Source organism: Octopus sinensis, linkage group LG19, assembly GCF_006345805.1.
Source record: "Octopus sinensis linkage group LG19, ASM634580v1, whole genome shotgun sequence".
NCBI classification, from domain to species: Eukaryota; Metazoa; Mollusca; class Cephalopoda; order Octopoda; family Octopodidae; genus Octopus; species Octopus sinensis.
In genome coordinates this window covers 31,744,121-31,761,600 of record NC_043015.1, presented here as the reverse complement: position 1 = coordinate 31,761,600, position 17,480 = coordinate 31,744,121, and the positions used below count along the sequence as shown (strand labels likewise).

General features: G+C 38.0%; 1 protein-coding gene and 1 long non-coding RNA gene across 8 annotated transcripts in view; one reads left to right on the top strand and one right to left on the bottom strand.

The window, feature by feature from the left end:
- LOC118767129 overlaps positions 1-8,693 on the bottom strand; it is a 138,495-nt gene extending 129,802 nt beyond the window's left edge. Inside the window, exon 1 of the long non-coding RNA XR_005003026.1 lies at positions 7,738-8,693. This is a non-coding gene — a long non-coding RNA (uncharacterized LOC118767129). The remainder of the gene's footprint in view (positions 1-7,737) is intronic.
- LOC115222097 (serine/threonine-protein kinase PAK 1) overlaps positions 1-17,480 on the top strand; it is a 217,639-nt gene that overhangs the window by 146,884 nt on the left and 53,275 nt on the right. The window contains exon 1 of one of the 7 annotated variants that reach the window (XM_036511207.1): positions 8,964-9,730. The exons of the other annotated variants lie outside the window; for them this stretch is intronic. Within the exon in view, the coding sequence (XP_036367100.1) occupies positions 9,697-9,730 (34 nt within the window). The 5' untranslated portion in view covers positions 8,964-9,696. Of the gene's footprint in view, positions 1-8,963; positions 9,731-17,480 lie in introns of those variants that run through there. 7 annotated transcript variants of the gene reach the window in all.

The window sequence follows — 17,480 nt, the reverse complement described above, 5'->3', positions numbered from 1 at the left end:
GAAGAGTTGTAATTTAATAGCTATTTCTTTACTACCCACAAGGGGCTAAACACAGAGGGAACAAACAAAGACAGACAAACGGATTAAGTCGATTATATCGACCCCAGTACGTAACTGGTACTTATTTAATCGACCCCGAAAGGATGAAAGTCGACCTCGGCGGAATTTGAACTCACAACGTAGCGGCAGACGAAATACCGCTAAGCATTTCGGCTGGCATGCTAACGTTTCTGCCAACTCGCCGCCTTTGTAATTTAAGAGCTGCTGATAAAACAAGAGCCAGAAGGAATTGTTAAATAATGAGGAAGACAATAATGGGTAGACAAGAGGAACGGTACAAGAAGAGCTCATCTGTGAAGGGCAGAGTCCTTTGTAGTAAGGGTAGAAAGGAAAGCAGGAAGAACCAGCATGTCTGGGTGGGTCAGAAATTGGAGTTTGTTGCTAAGAGATGTCATGCAAGTCATTTGGATGGTTTATTTGTATTTATCTTTTATTTCCTTTTACTTAATTCAGTTATTGGACAGTGGCCATGCTGGGGCACCACATGGCCACTGGCAGGTTTGGTTGACCAAATCTACCCCTGTACCTTTTTTTTTAAAAAATCTAGTACTTATTTTCTTGATCTATTTTGCTGAAAATTGCTGTGTTGTAGGGATGTAAATGAACCTACACAGATTGTCAAGCAGCGGGGAGGACAAAAGATATGCACATACACACGCATGCATGAACACGATGGGCTTCTACACAGTTTCCATTGATCAAATTCACTCACAAGGCATTAGTCACCCAAGGCTATATAGTAGAAGACACTTCAGGTGCCATACAGTGGGACTGAACCCAAAACTATGTGGTTGCAAAGCAAGCTTCTCAACCACACATACCTGCACCTATTCATTTATGTTTCATGTTTGGGATGTCTTGTGGTAGTGTTCCATATATGGAAATAGTCCCATTCCATTGTGGGACTCGTCTGAGTTTTGTAAAAGGTTAGTGGTTGTGTGGTCGTTAGGAGCAGAAGCAATTTTCTGGTCCTGAAGATGATGGCCGTGTTTGTAACACAGCCTTTGACAGACACAAAACCTTACAGGCAGGCAGACATCCAGAGATATCTTTAGGTAGACGGAAGTGGTTTATATAGAGACTGTTTCCTGGCTTTTCACACTGGTAACTGATATGATAATTCAATATAAAATGGTTTTCATACGTTCAACTATCTCTTTTGTTGTTGTTCTATTTTAAGCTGAATAATAATAATAATAATAATATTACATGAGCCTGAGGAAAAGGTAAAAAAATAATACAAAAGAAAGACAATCAAAACCCAATATTCAATGAATAATGACAAGCTGAACACTAGATATTGATGTTTATAAATTATACTTATTCTTATAAAGTGCACGTGTGTGTGTGTGTGTGTGTTATATGTCTATATAAAATATATACTGTGAATGTAAGCATAAAAGTTAGGGTGTTCATGCCTGTCCCAGGTGTATTAGCAATATAACAATCACAAGACTTGGATCTTTGTATAAAAATGAAGTTGAATTTTAATGCTTTTTTTCACTTTGAAAATTCATTCAAACTGGTGAGGTTTTGCTTGTGAAGAATGAAATCGGCATCTTGTTCTGCTGTAGAATTACCCTACCACATAACCAGGTCCCATCTCAGACAAGTGTCCAAAGGCTGTTCATTGTTAAAAACGTCAATAGGCTTTGCACTTTTAGTTCTGATTCAGAAAGCAGTCTCTCACTGTTACTTAATATTTTTCTACAATTCATGTGATGTCTCATTTTTTTCTACAATTCATGTGATGTCTCATTTTTTTCTACAATTCATGTGATGTCTCATTTTTCTTCCTTTGTTTTCATCTCATAGAATAGATTTTTTTTTTTTGTGTGTGTGTGTAGAAATATTTATAGACACTAGCATGGATTGTGTGGTCAAGGAGTTTGCTCTCCAACCAAGTGGTTTCAGGTTCAAACCCACTGTACAGCACCTTGGACATGTGTTGTGTACTATAGACCCAGGCTACCCAATGCCTTGTGAGTGAATTTGATAGATGGAAACTGTGTGGAGGCCTGTTATATCTAGGCACAAGGCCCAATATTTTGGGGGAGGGGGCGAGTCAATTAGATCAACCCAGTACACAACTGGTACTTAATTTATCAACCCCCCAAAAGGATGAAAGGCAAAGTCCACCCCGGTGGAATTTGAACTCAGAACGTATAGACCAATGAAATACCGCTAAGCATTTCACCCGGTGTGCTAACGTTTCTGCCAGCATACTGCCTTTATGGCCTGTTATATCTGTGCGCGCGCGTGCGTGTGTGTGTGTGTGTGCGTGCGTGCGTGTGCGTGCGTGCGTGCGTGCTTCTAGCATTTAATAACCTGTGTTGGTTTCTTTGCATCCCCATAACTTAGCACATCAGCAAAGGAGACTGACAGAATAATTACCACACTCTTTAACAATGGCCGCAATCCAATAATTGAAATGAGTAAAAAAAAAAAAAATTTGTTAATTGTTCAATGTAAAGCATAGGATGGGAGTTGAAACTCAGTTGCACTGATCCAATATAAAGATATTGAAACATGAATCTACAAATGATGGAGGGGGGGGGACAATGATATAGAAACCTTAATTAGGTTTCCTCATTTACATTATGATTCATATAATTAGATTAATATAGATGATGGAATAGAAAAATATAATACTTTTACATAAATACAATGCAGAATAGTAAATTTTTTATGGATTTGAAATTTTGTTTTCTGAATATAAAAAAAAAAAAAAAGAATTATTTCTAGGAGGAAGGTAAAATGGTATGTCACATGATTGATAATTAAAAGCACTAAAATAAAATGGAATTTCTTTCCAGGAATAACTAAGCTTCTGTAGAACACAAATGAATGACCTGCATACTTTGCTTCTAATAATTAATCTATTTTGTCACAGAATTATATAACTGTGAACTAACAAGGGAGCTTCAACATAGTCACTTGGCCTGCTAAATATAACAGCTGAATACCCCTCGAATTATACCCTGCCAACCTGGAAAAAAGAAGAAAAAAAAGGATGTGGTCCTTTCCCTCCGAAAACCAGGATAGTTCTAGTTAGAACGACTTTGGTCATAGTCTGCTTGGATAAGGGTTAGCTTGAAGCTATGCAACTACAACAGGTTTATTATTTATTAATCATAAAAATAATTACAGAGATGTACTTGCATAGCAAGTGACTTGATCTGAGATCGTGTGCTGGAACAAAAACAATTGCAGCGTGGAAGGTGTTTTCTAACATATTTAGTGCAAATTTGTGGGAAGGTATCATTAATTAAATTAACTTCTGCTGGTTGTTATTGTTCAGCCCCAGGTCAGTCCTGATCCCGCAGACCTATGACCAAAGAAATTCAAGGTTCAACCGTCCCAATTTTTTTTCATACTTAATTCAATCTATCTTTCTTATTTAAAACAGTATGGTGTAATTTGAGAGAAATTTGGCTGTTATTTCCAGCAGGTTTAACTCTCTCATTGTCTTAAGTGTTTCCATTAGCATTTGATGGGACAAATGATATTATTTATACAAATCATATGATATTTACTTCATGCAGTTTAAACATTATCTTCATCATCACTTTATCTTTCTAATATTGCGTTGGCGATCTGCTTAGCAACAACTGTTACCATAGTTACAACACAGCATTAGAAAACAAATCTTGTTTGTGTGTGCATGTAATAAGAGTGGATTTAAAGTGTGGCATTAGAAAGGGCATCCAACTATAAAAACATTCAATAAAGTCCAATCCAAGCCATAACAGCACAGAAACTAATTACTCTCTTTTACTTGTTTCAGTCATTTGACTGCGGCCATGCTGGAGCACCGCCTTTATTAGGTATTTCATCATCATCCTCATTAACATCATAATGATGTAGTTCTAGGTCAAGCTTGATCCAGCTGACCAAAAATGTTCCATATATATATATTTCTTTACTACCCACAAGGGGCTAAACATAGAGGGGACAAACAAGGACAGACAAAGGTATTAAGTCGATTACATCGACCCCAGTGCGAAACTGGTACTTTATTTATCGACCCCAAAAGGATGAAAGGTAAAGTCGACCTCAGCGGAATTTGAACTCAGAACGTAACGACAGACGAAATACCGCTAAGCATTTCGCCTGGCGCGCCAATGATTCTGCCAGCTCACCACCTTAAAAATGTTCCATATATAACCATCTAATCTATTTTAGATTTAGATTTAGTATATCTTAGTCTGGTCTGTATGGATAAGACTATACTGTACTGAGGAGGTCTGAAAAGATTGAAACATGTCTGAATTATACTTTCCAAAGATCCAGGACCCAATGCCCTCAAAATACCCTATTCCCCTTTTTTACCCAATTTGAGTTTTAGAGTTGCTTCCCTTACCTTTCAGAAACAAATTATCACTGAAGCTAATGATTTCCCATTACAATTAATTAATAATTTTGAAAGAACATACATTAAATATACTAACCTCCATAAAAGTATAGAAAATCTAGCATTACATAAATACATTTCCTCACTTCTTTTCTTTGTTTTTTTTTTTAAATAGCTGAGTGTAATTTAAGGGTGATTTAGCTCTTATTTCTAACTGATTCCAAGCTTACTTTTGGCCCATACATGGAGTGTATATATGTATGTATGGAAAGGATGTGAGGAGATGGTTTCTGTTGATTTGAGTTACTTCCCCCTGGTCACACATCTTTACCAAGTTCACCCCTAGAGGGAGGAGTCAGGATTATTTTTGCTAATTACAGAATTTGTATGTTTTTTCATAGTCATTCAAGATTAAGCAAATCTCTGAAAGAAAGACAATCCAACCATGACTATCATGTCTTTTTGTATATTTAGGCTAAATTAGTCAATGTATCGTCTTGTTTTTAAGAAAGGTTGTAATTTGAGGGGATTTGGTTGCTATTACTAGTAAATGAAAAACAGCTAAACACATTGGTCCAGATATTTGTTAAATTGTTCTCACAAGCATTTTTATAATAAACCAACATAGGCACAGATGTGGCTGTGTGGTAAGGAGCTCGCTTCTCAACCACAAGGTCCTGGGCTCAGTCCCACTGTGTGGCACCTTGAGTGAGTTTCTTTTATAGCCTCAGGCCAACCAAAGCCTTGTGAGTAGATTTGGGATTTGGTAGGTGGAACCTTAAAGAAGTCCATCGTATAAATATGTATGTGTCTGTATCTATGTTTGTCCCTCACCACCACTTGACAACCGGTGTTGGTGTGGTTGCATCCCTGTAACTTAGTGGTTATGCAAATGAGACCGATAGAATAAGTACCAGGCTTAAAAATGGGATCGATTCACTAAAATTTCTTCCAGCCAGTGCTCCAGCATGGCCGCAGTCTAGTGACTGAAACAAGTAAAGGATAAAAAATTCATCTGTAGAAATATGAGGGGAAAACTGTTGCAGTCTCAGCTGACTGAGGCAACCAATTATCTATAAAGGGAGGCTGTGACTACAATGCATTGAGTTGTGGGAAAGTTTGTATTTTTGATTACAAAAAAGTGGTTAGAAATAGGCATGGCTGTGTTGTTAAAATGTTTACTTTACAGTTACACCGTCTCAGGTTCAGTCCTGCTGCATAGCAGCACTTTGGCTTAATTTCTTCTATTATGGCCTTGTGTCAACCAAAGTCATGTGAGTGGATTTGATGGACAGAATCTGGAAGAAGCCAGTTGTGTGTGTGTGTTTGTTTGTGTTTCTGTCTCCTTGTCTTGATGTCACGTGGTAATTGTACACAAATATCGCCATCATGCAAGCAGTGTCGGTTGTTTGCAGTCTTCCACCAGATCATGACTGACCATTGTCCTGTTCATATCCAAAGGACGAGAGGAAATATTACACTGCTTAGAAACAAGTGATGGTTAGGGCAAAGAAAAGCGTCCGGTTGTAGAAAATCTGCCTCATTGAATTTTGTCTGACCCATGCAAGCAAGGAAAGTAGGCATTAACTCTTTAGTGTTCAGATTACTCTGTTAAATGTAATACTTTTTCACTCAAATTGTTTTGAATTAATCATACATTATCTTATAGCTTTGAGGTTTCAATGGTATGATAGTTTATTCTTAGAATGTCAATGTAGGTTAGGTGTGAGAGGCTAGATATGGCCAGTTTGAACGTAAAAACATGTCGGATATTTGGGCCGGATATGGCCGGCTTAAACACCAAAGGGTTAAAACAACGATGATGATGATGTAACCGGTAGTCCAATCTGCATTTATGTGTTTCCATATATCTATGCCTGTATATGTTTCACCATTTTTATCTCTGTGTGTGTGTGTGTGTGTGTGTGTGTGTGTGCATCTGTCTGATTCAAGTATCTGTCATGTGGTTTGTTATGTAACTCAAACTTGCAATGAATTTTATCCTTGTATAGATTCCATCCCCTTGTTAACCACCCGTCTCCCGTTCCCTTATTTTCGGTACTTATGTTTCTAGTTTGAAGGTAATTGTTAAAGTTCATAAAACCTCACCAGGCTAGATTTCTCTCTCTCTCTCTCGCATCTTAGCTCTGCCATCTTCATCAGTACCTGTGCTGACTCACTGCAGCAGTTACTGCAGACCTACACACACACATGCACACACACACACACACACACACAAACATCTTGAAAAATTAGGAATAAAATCTATATTTATATACTGTTTTACAATGGAACAAAATTTAATAAGAGCAGTTGACCAGTTGGACATGTGAAGGGCACAGTTTGTTGCTGTAGTAAGCCTTAATTATGAAAGAGCAGTAGTTATTGCTCTCTGGCCAAGTCCACCTTGCCTGCCTCTGCTGTTGCCACCAGAAACATTTACTGTTGTACAGAAATAGGCTGCGGAAAGGGAGATGGTGTAACAAATCTAAAGTTGTCTCACTAAACTCTGATTCATCACCACATATCGAAGTGTGTAGCATGATCTTCAGCTTGGGAGAGGCTCGGTATTGCCTGGCAAGAGGAATCTATGTGTCACACCCTGTTATTCGGTCGACTATCTGCACGTTGGAGGACTGGCTGTTGGATCAGAGCTGTCCTGGAGCTATGCTTACACACACACACACACACACACCTATGAAGAGTATAATGGCCACACATAATTTCGTGGAAAGCTGCAAACAAATGACACCGCATATCTGCACATGCATACATAAGCATGAAATTTCAGAAATAAAATATAAAACCTCACACACACACACACACACACATGCAGACATACCCTCATGCACATCTCTCTCTCTCTTACTCGTTCTCTCTCTATCTCTCTTTGAGTGTCTGACTCTCTCTTACTCGTTCTCTCTCTCTCTCTCTCTTTGAGTGTCTGACTCTCTCTTACTCGTTCTCTCTCTCTCTCTCTTTGAGTGTCTGACTCTCTCTTACTCGTTCTCTCTCTCTCTCTCTTTGAGTGTCTGACTCTCTCTTACTCGTTCTCTCTCTCTCTCTCTTTGAGTGTCTGACTCTCTCTTACTCGTTCTCTCTCTATCTCTCTCTCTCGTTCTCTCTCTCTCTTACTCGTTCTCTCTCTCTCTTACTCGTTCTCTCTCTCTCTCTCTCTCAGTGTCTGTCTCTCTCTTCCACACTCACACACACCAAAAACGCACTATGCAATCAACAGAACAAGTTGCAGTATAATTAGGCGGTTGCTCTAGCTTGGCCAGAGATCACAACAGTTTGAATGAAGGGTACTTATTGGAACTTACCTTCCTGGATTCATGTTCTCTTTTCTTTCTTTCTTTCTTTCTTGTACCTGTATACCACTATGCGAGATCGGGAACTGAAACTGCTACACTGGTGTGTGCGTGTGTGTGTGTGCGTGTGTGTGTTTGTCTCTCTTTCTCACTTTTTTGTTGTCAGTATTAAAGAATTGTCTCAAAGGAAAACTCGACTTCTTTCCTTCTTCGCACATTGGGTTCAAGGTGTGTGCAGACATAGCTGTGTGGCAGCAAGGTTGCTTCACAACGGTGAGGCCCTGGCTTTGAGCACATTCCGTTGTACCTGATCCGGTCTCTTCTATCAGTAGAGAAAAAAACAGTGCATAAGCCCATTGTGTGTGTGTAGGTGTGTAGGTGTGTGACTTAGCTGCTCGACAACTATAGATCAATAATATTGAGTACCAGGCTGAGGTAAGTACCGGGGGCTGGTTGGTATAACCGGCTGGAACAATTGGTAAGAAGTGCCCCAGCATGGTCACGGTCCAATGAATGAAACCAGTAAAAGATTATAAATGAAATGATGTGTGTGTGTGTGTGTGTGTGTGTATGGACATAAAAACACCTACATATATATTAAACAATGTGTGAACTAAGTTGTGTGTGGTGAGAGAGAGAGACAATGAAAATGCTAAACAGCTTTCATTTGGACAGATGTGAAAAGCTAATGGAATTTTTTTTCAATAATTTGTTGTTGTTATTATTGTTATCATCATAATAATAATAATAATGATAATAATAATTGTTAGTATTATTATATTCAGTTTAGCAGTTTAGACATGAATAGATTCCTAGGAGTCATCTTTTGTCAGCTCTGTTATGTTAGAATGTAGCCAAGCACACACACACACACTCTGACCAGTTTCTGATTACCACTCCCCATCCTCCATTGCTGACCTCCCCCACTTCTTTCCCCTCCGCACACACACACATGCAAACTCTCTCTCTCTCTCTCTCTCTCTCTCTCTCACACTAACTGTCTCTTTCTCTCTCTCTCTCTCTCTCTCTCAGTTCTAGCAAACGTTCATGTTGTGTATTATTATTGACTTGAGCTGCTGCAACAGGTCTGACCTCCCTCTCGCACCACTCTGGCCTTCCATGGGATGTGACTCATGAAGCTACTTGGCAGCGTGTGGTAGTGCGTTAGTGTAAGCTCGTTATAATTTCTCTTGACCAGTAAACCACTCGGCTAGCTTCTTACTCTGTAGTTTTTACCAAGACACACACACGCACACACACAAAAAACAAACAAAAAAAAAGCTCAAACCACAGTTTCTCATCTCCACCTCTCTCCTCTCTCTTACACACACACACACACACAGAGTTACACACACATACATTCACCACACATACGCATCCTCCATTCAGCCTGTTGACGGATTGTGCCGTCGTCCAGCTTCCAAACTTTTTTTTTGCTGGGTGTTTCTTGTCAATTACAAAAAATTCTGGACCAACTTTCTATCGGATGGTTTTGCTGTCTTCCGTCTTGTTCACCAAACAATCGGCCGCTGTCCACGGCAGTTTTACCAAAGACTTTCTGAACTTGTTGCGCCGCATAGTTCTTCCCTTATTGTCTGCTGTTGACAACTGTAGCAACAACACCAGCAGCAGAAGCAGAAGCAGAAGCAGCAGTGACTATATTAAAACATGTTTTCCTCTTGTTTCACTTACATCCTATTGGCACGGATAGCATACAACTAACCACTACCACCACCACCACCACCACTGTTACAACTATCACCACCACCATCACCATCATCACCATCAACGGCAGTAACAACAGTTGCCGGTATTATAACCACTGCCTCTGTTGTTATTGTTATTTCTCCATAGTTCAAGTGTCTTCACAATCGGCCGGCATCATCAGCTGACAATGATGACTTAGTAACACACTGACAGTCATTTATTCAGCTCTGTTACACTTTCTTCCCTCAAGCACATTACTTGGTCATGCCTGGAAATTTCACCTTTCGAAGGAGAAGTGGTAAGTTTACTTGGTTGTTTACTCAAAACTTTCTTTAGCCCAAAAACCCTCTCAACATAATTTCTTCTGTTTTTCTTTCCTTTTCTATTTCTATTTTTAAATATCAACTCAAAAACACTTATTTTCTCCTTCATGTTTTGGGATTTAAAAAAAAAAAAAAGGCCAAAAATTATTGTCACTCCTTGTTTGTTGTCGGTCAGTGTTTTTATCTACAGTAAAGTGAATTTGTTTCTTGGATTAAGTAGGTGTATATGTGAGAGAGAGAGAGAGAGAGGGGTCAAGTGTTGTTTTATTACAGTGACCATCAGTTTTTTTACCCTTTATAAAGGTAATTTTTTTTCTTTATTTCCTAACTTGCTCTGTTTCACACATTAAGTCCCCTACTCTGTTGTTGCGGTCGAGGAAGGGATCTCACCGCTACATTCAACAACAGGTTGTCAACAGCAATTATTTATCAGCTTCTTAATTGGTGACAACATCTGAGCACGGGAGCAAAAAAAAAACTAAGTTTATATTCCTCATGATCTTTTTTTCCCCCCTTGCACCCCCCACTTCATTATCCAGATTCATTAACTGCAGATTTCCCCCCCATTTAATTATGTTTTACTTGCATTTACAACAATCAGACGGAATTTTACACCAAATTAAAGCCCAGTCTCCAATTACAGCTGTTCCATTTTTAATTCTTTCTTCCAATTTGGATGCTTGAAATGCTTCAGCTTGTCACTTCTCCCTCTGCCAAACTCTCTGCTCTCTCTCTCTCTCTCTCTCTCTCCCTCTCTCTCTCTCTCTTAAAACTTTTGTATACAAGTAATATGCGACAGGATAAACTTTTCAGATAAGCAGGGGTTGTCTGCTCTTGTTTCACTGTTTAAAACTTTTAGAGAATTTGGTACAGAATGGTGGTGGTGGTGGTGGTGGAGTATTTTGTTTTGAATTCTAGAGAGGTTTTTGTTTGTTTTATTTTAATCTTCTATGGTTTTATTCAACATTCATCTTCAATAATAATAATTACAATTTTTCTGTATTTGCTATATATTTTTTTATAATATTCCCAAGATATTTTCCTGTTTCGTCAATGTGGAAGCCTTCTTGGTTGTTCACCCTGCTCAAAAGAGCAGCCAAATCTCAAATCACACCCTCCGGTTTTTAACAAGAGCACATTAGATAATGTTGTTTTAAAAACCCCTAAAAGGACATGATGGTCACAGATGGAATGTGTTTGATCATAAGTTTAATCAATGTTGAAAAGGGCTTACCCAGTTGCATTTAACCCTTTCGTTACCAACATGGCCAAAACTGGCTCTGGCTCTTTAGTACAAATGTCTTGTTTTCATAAGTTTTGAATTAAAATCTCCCGCCAAACCTTAGTCACAATTTATGTTCCTAACACTAGCTTAATGATAATTAAGTTATTTTACTAAATTCTTTGTTATATTTAAAACCGATTGAAAGAAACACAGAGCATCTCAAAATAAATACAGTAACGAAAGGGTTAAATTACTCTGTCAAATGTAGTGCTTATTATGTATTCACATTTTTAAAAAAATTAATTAAGCACTAGCTTATAACTTTGAGATTTTGACATTGTGAATGTTTATCTTCAGAGTAATGTTGTAGGGTAGGTGCAAGAAGCTGGATCTGGCTGGTTTAAACATAAAACTGCTAACATATTTGAACTGGATATGACTGGTATAAAATGCTAACGAGTCCCGCTGAATGTTAACTTTGCCTTTCATCCCTCAATAAAATAAAGTACATGTGAAGTACTGTGGAGTACATGTGAAGTACCAGGATTGATGTAAATGACCAGACCCCCTCCTCTCCTCAAAACTGCTCCCCTTATGCCTTAATTGTTATTACTATTATGTTGTTATACTAAATGGCTAAATAACAACAACCCTTTAGTAATGTTAAAGTGTTTCCTAACTAATTTATTCTAGAGATCTAATCTCAGGATGCTGCGACCGCTCGGTTCAAAGTCTCCCTTGACCACAAATGGCCTGAACCCTTTACATGAACTCCACCCTGTACATAACTCCATGTACCCCTACATGGCCTTGCTTTTTGCTTTTTGAGCCAAAAAATTAACTAACTAACTGACCACACAAAGGAAACGACGGAGGCCTGTGTTGAGTTGGAGAGGTGCTAATTGGAAATTGGTCTCTCTCCGACCCATGTTAGTTTGGAAAGGTAGACATCAAAAATGGCTGTGGCATTGTTGGTGATTCAGTGGCCATCATGCCTTGTGTGTGGTTCCTCCCACCCAAGCATAGCTGCCTACTCCTCCTCCTCCTCGCATTTCATGTAAATGCTATAATGACCATTTATTGTTTCTTTTACGCTATACAATGTCATCATCATCATCATCATCATCACCCCACTGTTTAGTATTTTAACTATTGTGTTTATTACTAGTTGCTGCTGCTGCTACTACTATTACCACCACCATCACCACTTCACTATTCACTCATTCTCAATGTTCTTATATAAAGAATCGGAGTAACAAGATCCATTTGTGTCCCCACACCTATCATCAATCCTCAGTCGACCCCGTCAATCTTTATTCAGTCTGCCTATATAACCTATTTCTTTGCTACCCACCAGGGGACAAACAAGGACAGACAAACGGATTAAGCCGATCACATCGACCCCAGTGCATAACTGGTACTTATTTAATCGACTCTGAACGGATGAAAAGGCAAAGTCGACCTCGGCGGAATTTGAACTCAGAACGTAGTGGCAGACGAAATACCGCTTAGCATTTCGCCCGGCGTGCTAACGTTTCTTCTAGTCTGCCTATATACCCTTCAGTCTTTATTCAGTCTGCCTTTATACCCTCCAACCCTTCATCTTCCCTAACTGTATCCCTTCCACTCCTCTACCCCAGTCTTACCTTCTGCCCATCTGTGCACATCACCCATCATCTACCTTAGCTTTGCTTTCCTCTCATCTACCTTGGTTCTAACCTTCATTCCTCATCTGCTCTCAGCTGTGCTTACCATCCTCTTCAATTCCTGCATCAATTGAGGTGTTTTTATTTTTTTGACCACTAAACAATATAAAGATAGTTTAGTTCAAGAGGTCACTGGTTGTATCTGCATTATATAGTGTGCATCAAGAAGTTATAAACTACACAGCATAGACCCAGGGGTCACAAGTTGTACAGTGTATTACATACCATAAGTCCAGGGACCAACAATATAAGTGTGCCATATAGTGTGGGTTCAAGGGTCACTAGCTATTCAGTACATTATATAGTTTATGTCCAGTCTCACAGTACCTGATGCTAACAAATGCAGCCAGAATAGTCAGTAAGATGATATAGGTCAAGTTTCATCGTGTTATATAGGTAAGATGATATAGGTTGAGTTTCATCATATAAGGCATTTAGTAACTGACCGTTGTAAGCGCCACAACTTAAAAACTGAGAAAAGCGCAGTCAAAGTTTTGCGACTTTTAGAATGCGATATCTCAGCTAAGAATGAAGTTAGAAAGCTGGTTTTGGTCTTAAAATGACTGTGAAGATCTCCGATAATCATTCCACCTATTTAAAATTATTTAGGTAAGCATCTGAAAGATGAAACAATGGCTGCGTCTTTCTCATTTTGTAGAGTATACCGGTACTATGAAATGATGTATTGCATTGCATATTTTAACCAAAATACCTACAAAAAAACATACAGAGGCCCCCACCAAAGGTATTGTTTGTGTTTTAACATCCCAAGATAAGTATCTTTAAGATGTAAGTAAGACAAGATAGTAAGATAATAGCCCATTATCATTATGATGCTAACGAGGACTATTAGAAAATGAGCCATAACACCTCGGTAAACTATACAGGGGCCACACCAAAGTTATTGATTGAGCACATGTGCTAACAATGGTGTGTTAATTAATTCTCTGGTCTGAGTTTGGGTGAGCGAGCATTGTGCCAATAGCGTTGAGGTACAATTTTTTCAACCTTATTGCAAGCCTCACCAGTTCTTCCAACTTTTTAGGATTCTAGACATCAAGACAAAGAAAATGATATACTAACCTCAGAAATGGCTGGGGTGGTGCTTACGACACTCTGTTACTAAATTCCTCATATATTCTCTGTAATTATCCCTCTTCATTTTTGAGATTGTCTTTGTTTTGGAGTCTAAATTTTTCTACACCTTATCTTAATGATGGTTAAGTGTTAGCATGGATGGAGGGTGATGTATCTGCTACAGTTGGTTAGACCAATAGCTACCATATTTTTTTACAGTGCCAACCCCTACTTTCTCACAAGTTACATTGACCATAATTCAGTAAAATTATGTCCCTATGGATTAGTGAAGGGAGCTTCTACATGTTTCCTCAAAAGGGTTGTAGTTAGAGCAGTACTTGATACCTCAGCCTTGTTTGTAAAAGGAACGGTTATTACCAATGACACAGAAGCAAGCATTTTCTGTGGTGAGTGAAGATCCAACGTAATCTGAAAAAGTAATCCAATTGTATCCAAGATGTAAGGTACTCAAGAATTAGGTTACTCCAATGAAATGGTTGGATGAACATGGAAGGTCTGTGTGGTCACACTGTAATAAAGCAAAAAGCAAATACAAAAAATAAAAACAACAAAAGTACAAGAGACCTTCAAGGTCACTATTTATTATTTTGATAATCAAGTAAGATTGGAAAGAGTAAAAGGTAAAAGGTATTTTGAACATAGTTCTTCAGATACTGGAGAAAAGTTAAGAAACTTAAGAGAAAAAAAAAGGAGATAAAAAGAGGAGAGAGCTGCAAAAACACACATGGGATTGATTCGCATCCCATGTGGTGACAGGTTGAACATGTGAACTGATCCCATGTGCATTTTTGTAGCTCTCTCCTCTTTTTATCTCTGTTCTTTTCCCAGTTTCTCTTGGTCTTTTCTTTCGTATCAGAAGGATAATTATGTCCAAAACCATACTTTTTCCCATTTTTCCTTCAGCATCAGATTAATAATATTAATAACGAACAACTTATGTACTTTTTTTTTCTTTCTGAAAATAGTAACAGCTCCTTCAGGAATTGGGAAAATGCTTACATTTCATTACAGTGTTTTGCTGTAATAGACTAGCAGCCCAATAATCTTTTCCAAGTTCTTTTTAGAAGTAGGAATTTTAAGGTATTTAAGTGAACGCAGCCACTGAGGATTAGAAATTCAATAAGCTTAAATCCAAGAATGCATTTTTTGCTATATAGAATTATATTTGGATAGTTAGTACATGACAGAAACACCTTTAGATTTCTGCCAAGATATCTTTCTTAGATTTACTTTATGCAATGATGTCATCTAAATACAAGTAGGTAGATTTAAGGTCAGTCAGTGAGATACTTTGACTCATCACTCAGTGAAATCATATGTCAGCATTTGTAAGGCCAAATGGGAATTTTGTGTTCTGAAACAGTTGTCCTAAAGGCTTACAAAGAAGTGCAAGGATGGTCTTTAATTGCCAGTGGCAGTTGATGGTAGACTTGTTTAATGGTAACCTTGCCAAATTATGAACAATGTGATACAGTATGTATTAACTTAGCAATAACAGGCACTGCAAAAGTATTAAAGAAGTGTATGAGTGTTGATAGTGGTCAAGAAATCGAATGTTATTTGTGGATTAAATTTTTTTTTACTGTGTCTTGAGCTCTCCACAGTGACTTACTGAGTTCAGTAAGCCCTTCTTTGATTAATTTCATTGAAGCCCTCTACAAGTTCTTACAATCAGTTTTGCATTTGGAGTTAAATTAGTAAAGAATATATGACAATGTAAGAGGGACTTCAGAGCCATTAAATTTAATTACAACAGAAGAATTCTGTGACATGAAGCTCTCAGTAATTAATCTCAGAAGTGCATATCTACTATCAACTTCACTTATTCTCATAATTTTGGAACTAAGCTGTGTAGGTACTATCCCAATGTTACCTCTGAGTGGTTTAATGGCCAAACCAGTACCTGAGAAAAATTAATCTTTTATCTCACACTTGTGATGTATAGCATTTTGAGCTGAACATTTTTTGTGGTCATGTCTACTGTGTTGCAAGCATTTGAACCAAGTTACTGATTTGAGGATACTTTTCACCTTTATACTTGTCCTCGAGATCCAGTGAAGGGTCATAGGCACTACCTTCCCTCCTGACTAAAAGATATTACACACACACACACAAAATGATTTTTAAAAAACTCTTGGACATAGTTACAGATTTAGGTTCCTGTTTAGAATCCTCTGTAATAATGGTAGTATTTACAAAAGATGACCTGATTGTAAATTCTGGCATTCATTAGGTGCAGGCATGGCTGTTTGCTTCCCGACCATGTGGTTTGGGATTCGGTCCCACTGTGTGGCATCTTGGTCCTCTATTATAACCTCAGATCAACCAAAGCCTTGTGAGTGGATTTGGTAGACAGAAACTGAAAGAAACCTCTGTGTGTGTGTGTGTGTGTGTGTGTGTGTGTTTGAATCCTTGTCTAGATATTGCATAATGCTTGTAAACAAAACATCACCATCATACAAGGATATTGTTTGTTTCCAGTCCTCCATGAAAAACATGTTTGATCACAGTGTCTCTATCTCTGGTTATGTCTCTTTAGATAACTCTTCATCCAAACACCAACAGGGATAAATAATACCACTCGGCATGATTTTCCTGTTATAGATTAAATTATCTTTTTATGAATCGCCAAAAGCATAAATGCTCTCTCTGTGTATGTGTATGTGTATACCTGTGCTTGATTGTCCACCTGTTTATGAATAATTTGTGTTTTGTGTACAGGTATTTAGAGTCCTCGGTGCAACAAGTTGCTTGCAAAGCTGCAATATTGGTTCATTAGGCAGCAGTTATTCTGTGTTAATTTTGCAATTATCAAATTCTCGTTAACTTATTTTCTGTCACTCCTTTGTCTTGTTTTTTTCTTTTGCTTATTTGGGTTTCTCATCCTATTCAGGGATGATTAAATAAGTACCAGTAATATACTGGTATCAAAGTGATCGTTTCAAATTGTTTCACAACTCCAACAGACATACTACTGGATGTTGTTGACATTGGTGTTACTGTTCAGCTCCAGATCAAACTGATCAATGAAAACTATATCTTTTTTTTTTTTCTTAGCTGCTATACCTAGAACTACTGTTCAGTGTGTCCTTCCTTCTTTTAAGCTGGTATGGTATGATATTATGGAAATCTGCTATTTCTAGCAGTTTGAGCAACCATGTAACAGCTCCCACTCGTGATTAAGGTTTCCTGGATAGTATCCTGACGTAAAAACATCACTTGAGTGTTGTTCTTACTGCTGCAGTTATTGAGTCCTAGAGGTAATCCTATGATCAAACAGTCCGATGATCAAAGGTGTCTGTCCATAGCCACCTTGTCCTTTATTCAAGTAAACTGTCTAGGACTACATTACCTTGCTATGGTGTTATTGCTTAGCTCCAGGTCATACTCTTGTTTCAGCAAGCATAAAAACATTTCAAAAGAGTTCTAGCTTTTGTTCAATCATGTTGTATCTAAGACTGCATTATAATATTATGTCCATTTTTTAAAGACAGTAAGGTGTAAGAGAGATGGAACTGCTATTTCTAGCAGAACAAGCAGCCATTAGCTTGACCAGTTGAGAGTTTGTGTCTAAGATTTCGAAAAGAAAACCAACTTTGAGTTGAACCAAACTTGGACAGAGAATAATTTTTTTTAAGGGTAGAGGTTGTTTTTGTTTTTATTGAGATGTCTAAAATGAAAATCCTCGTGTTTTTT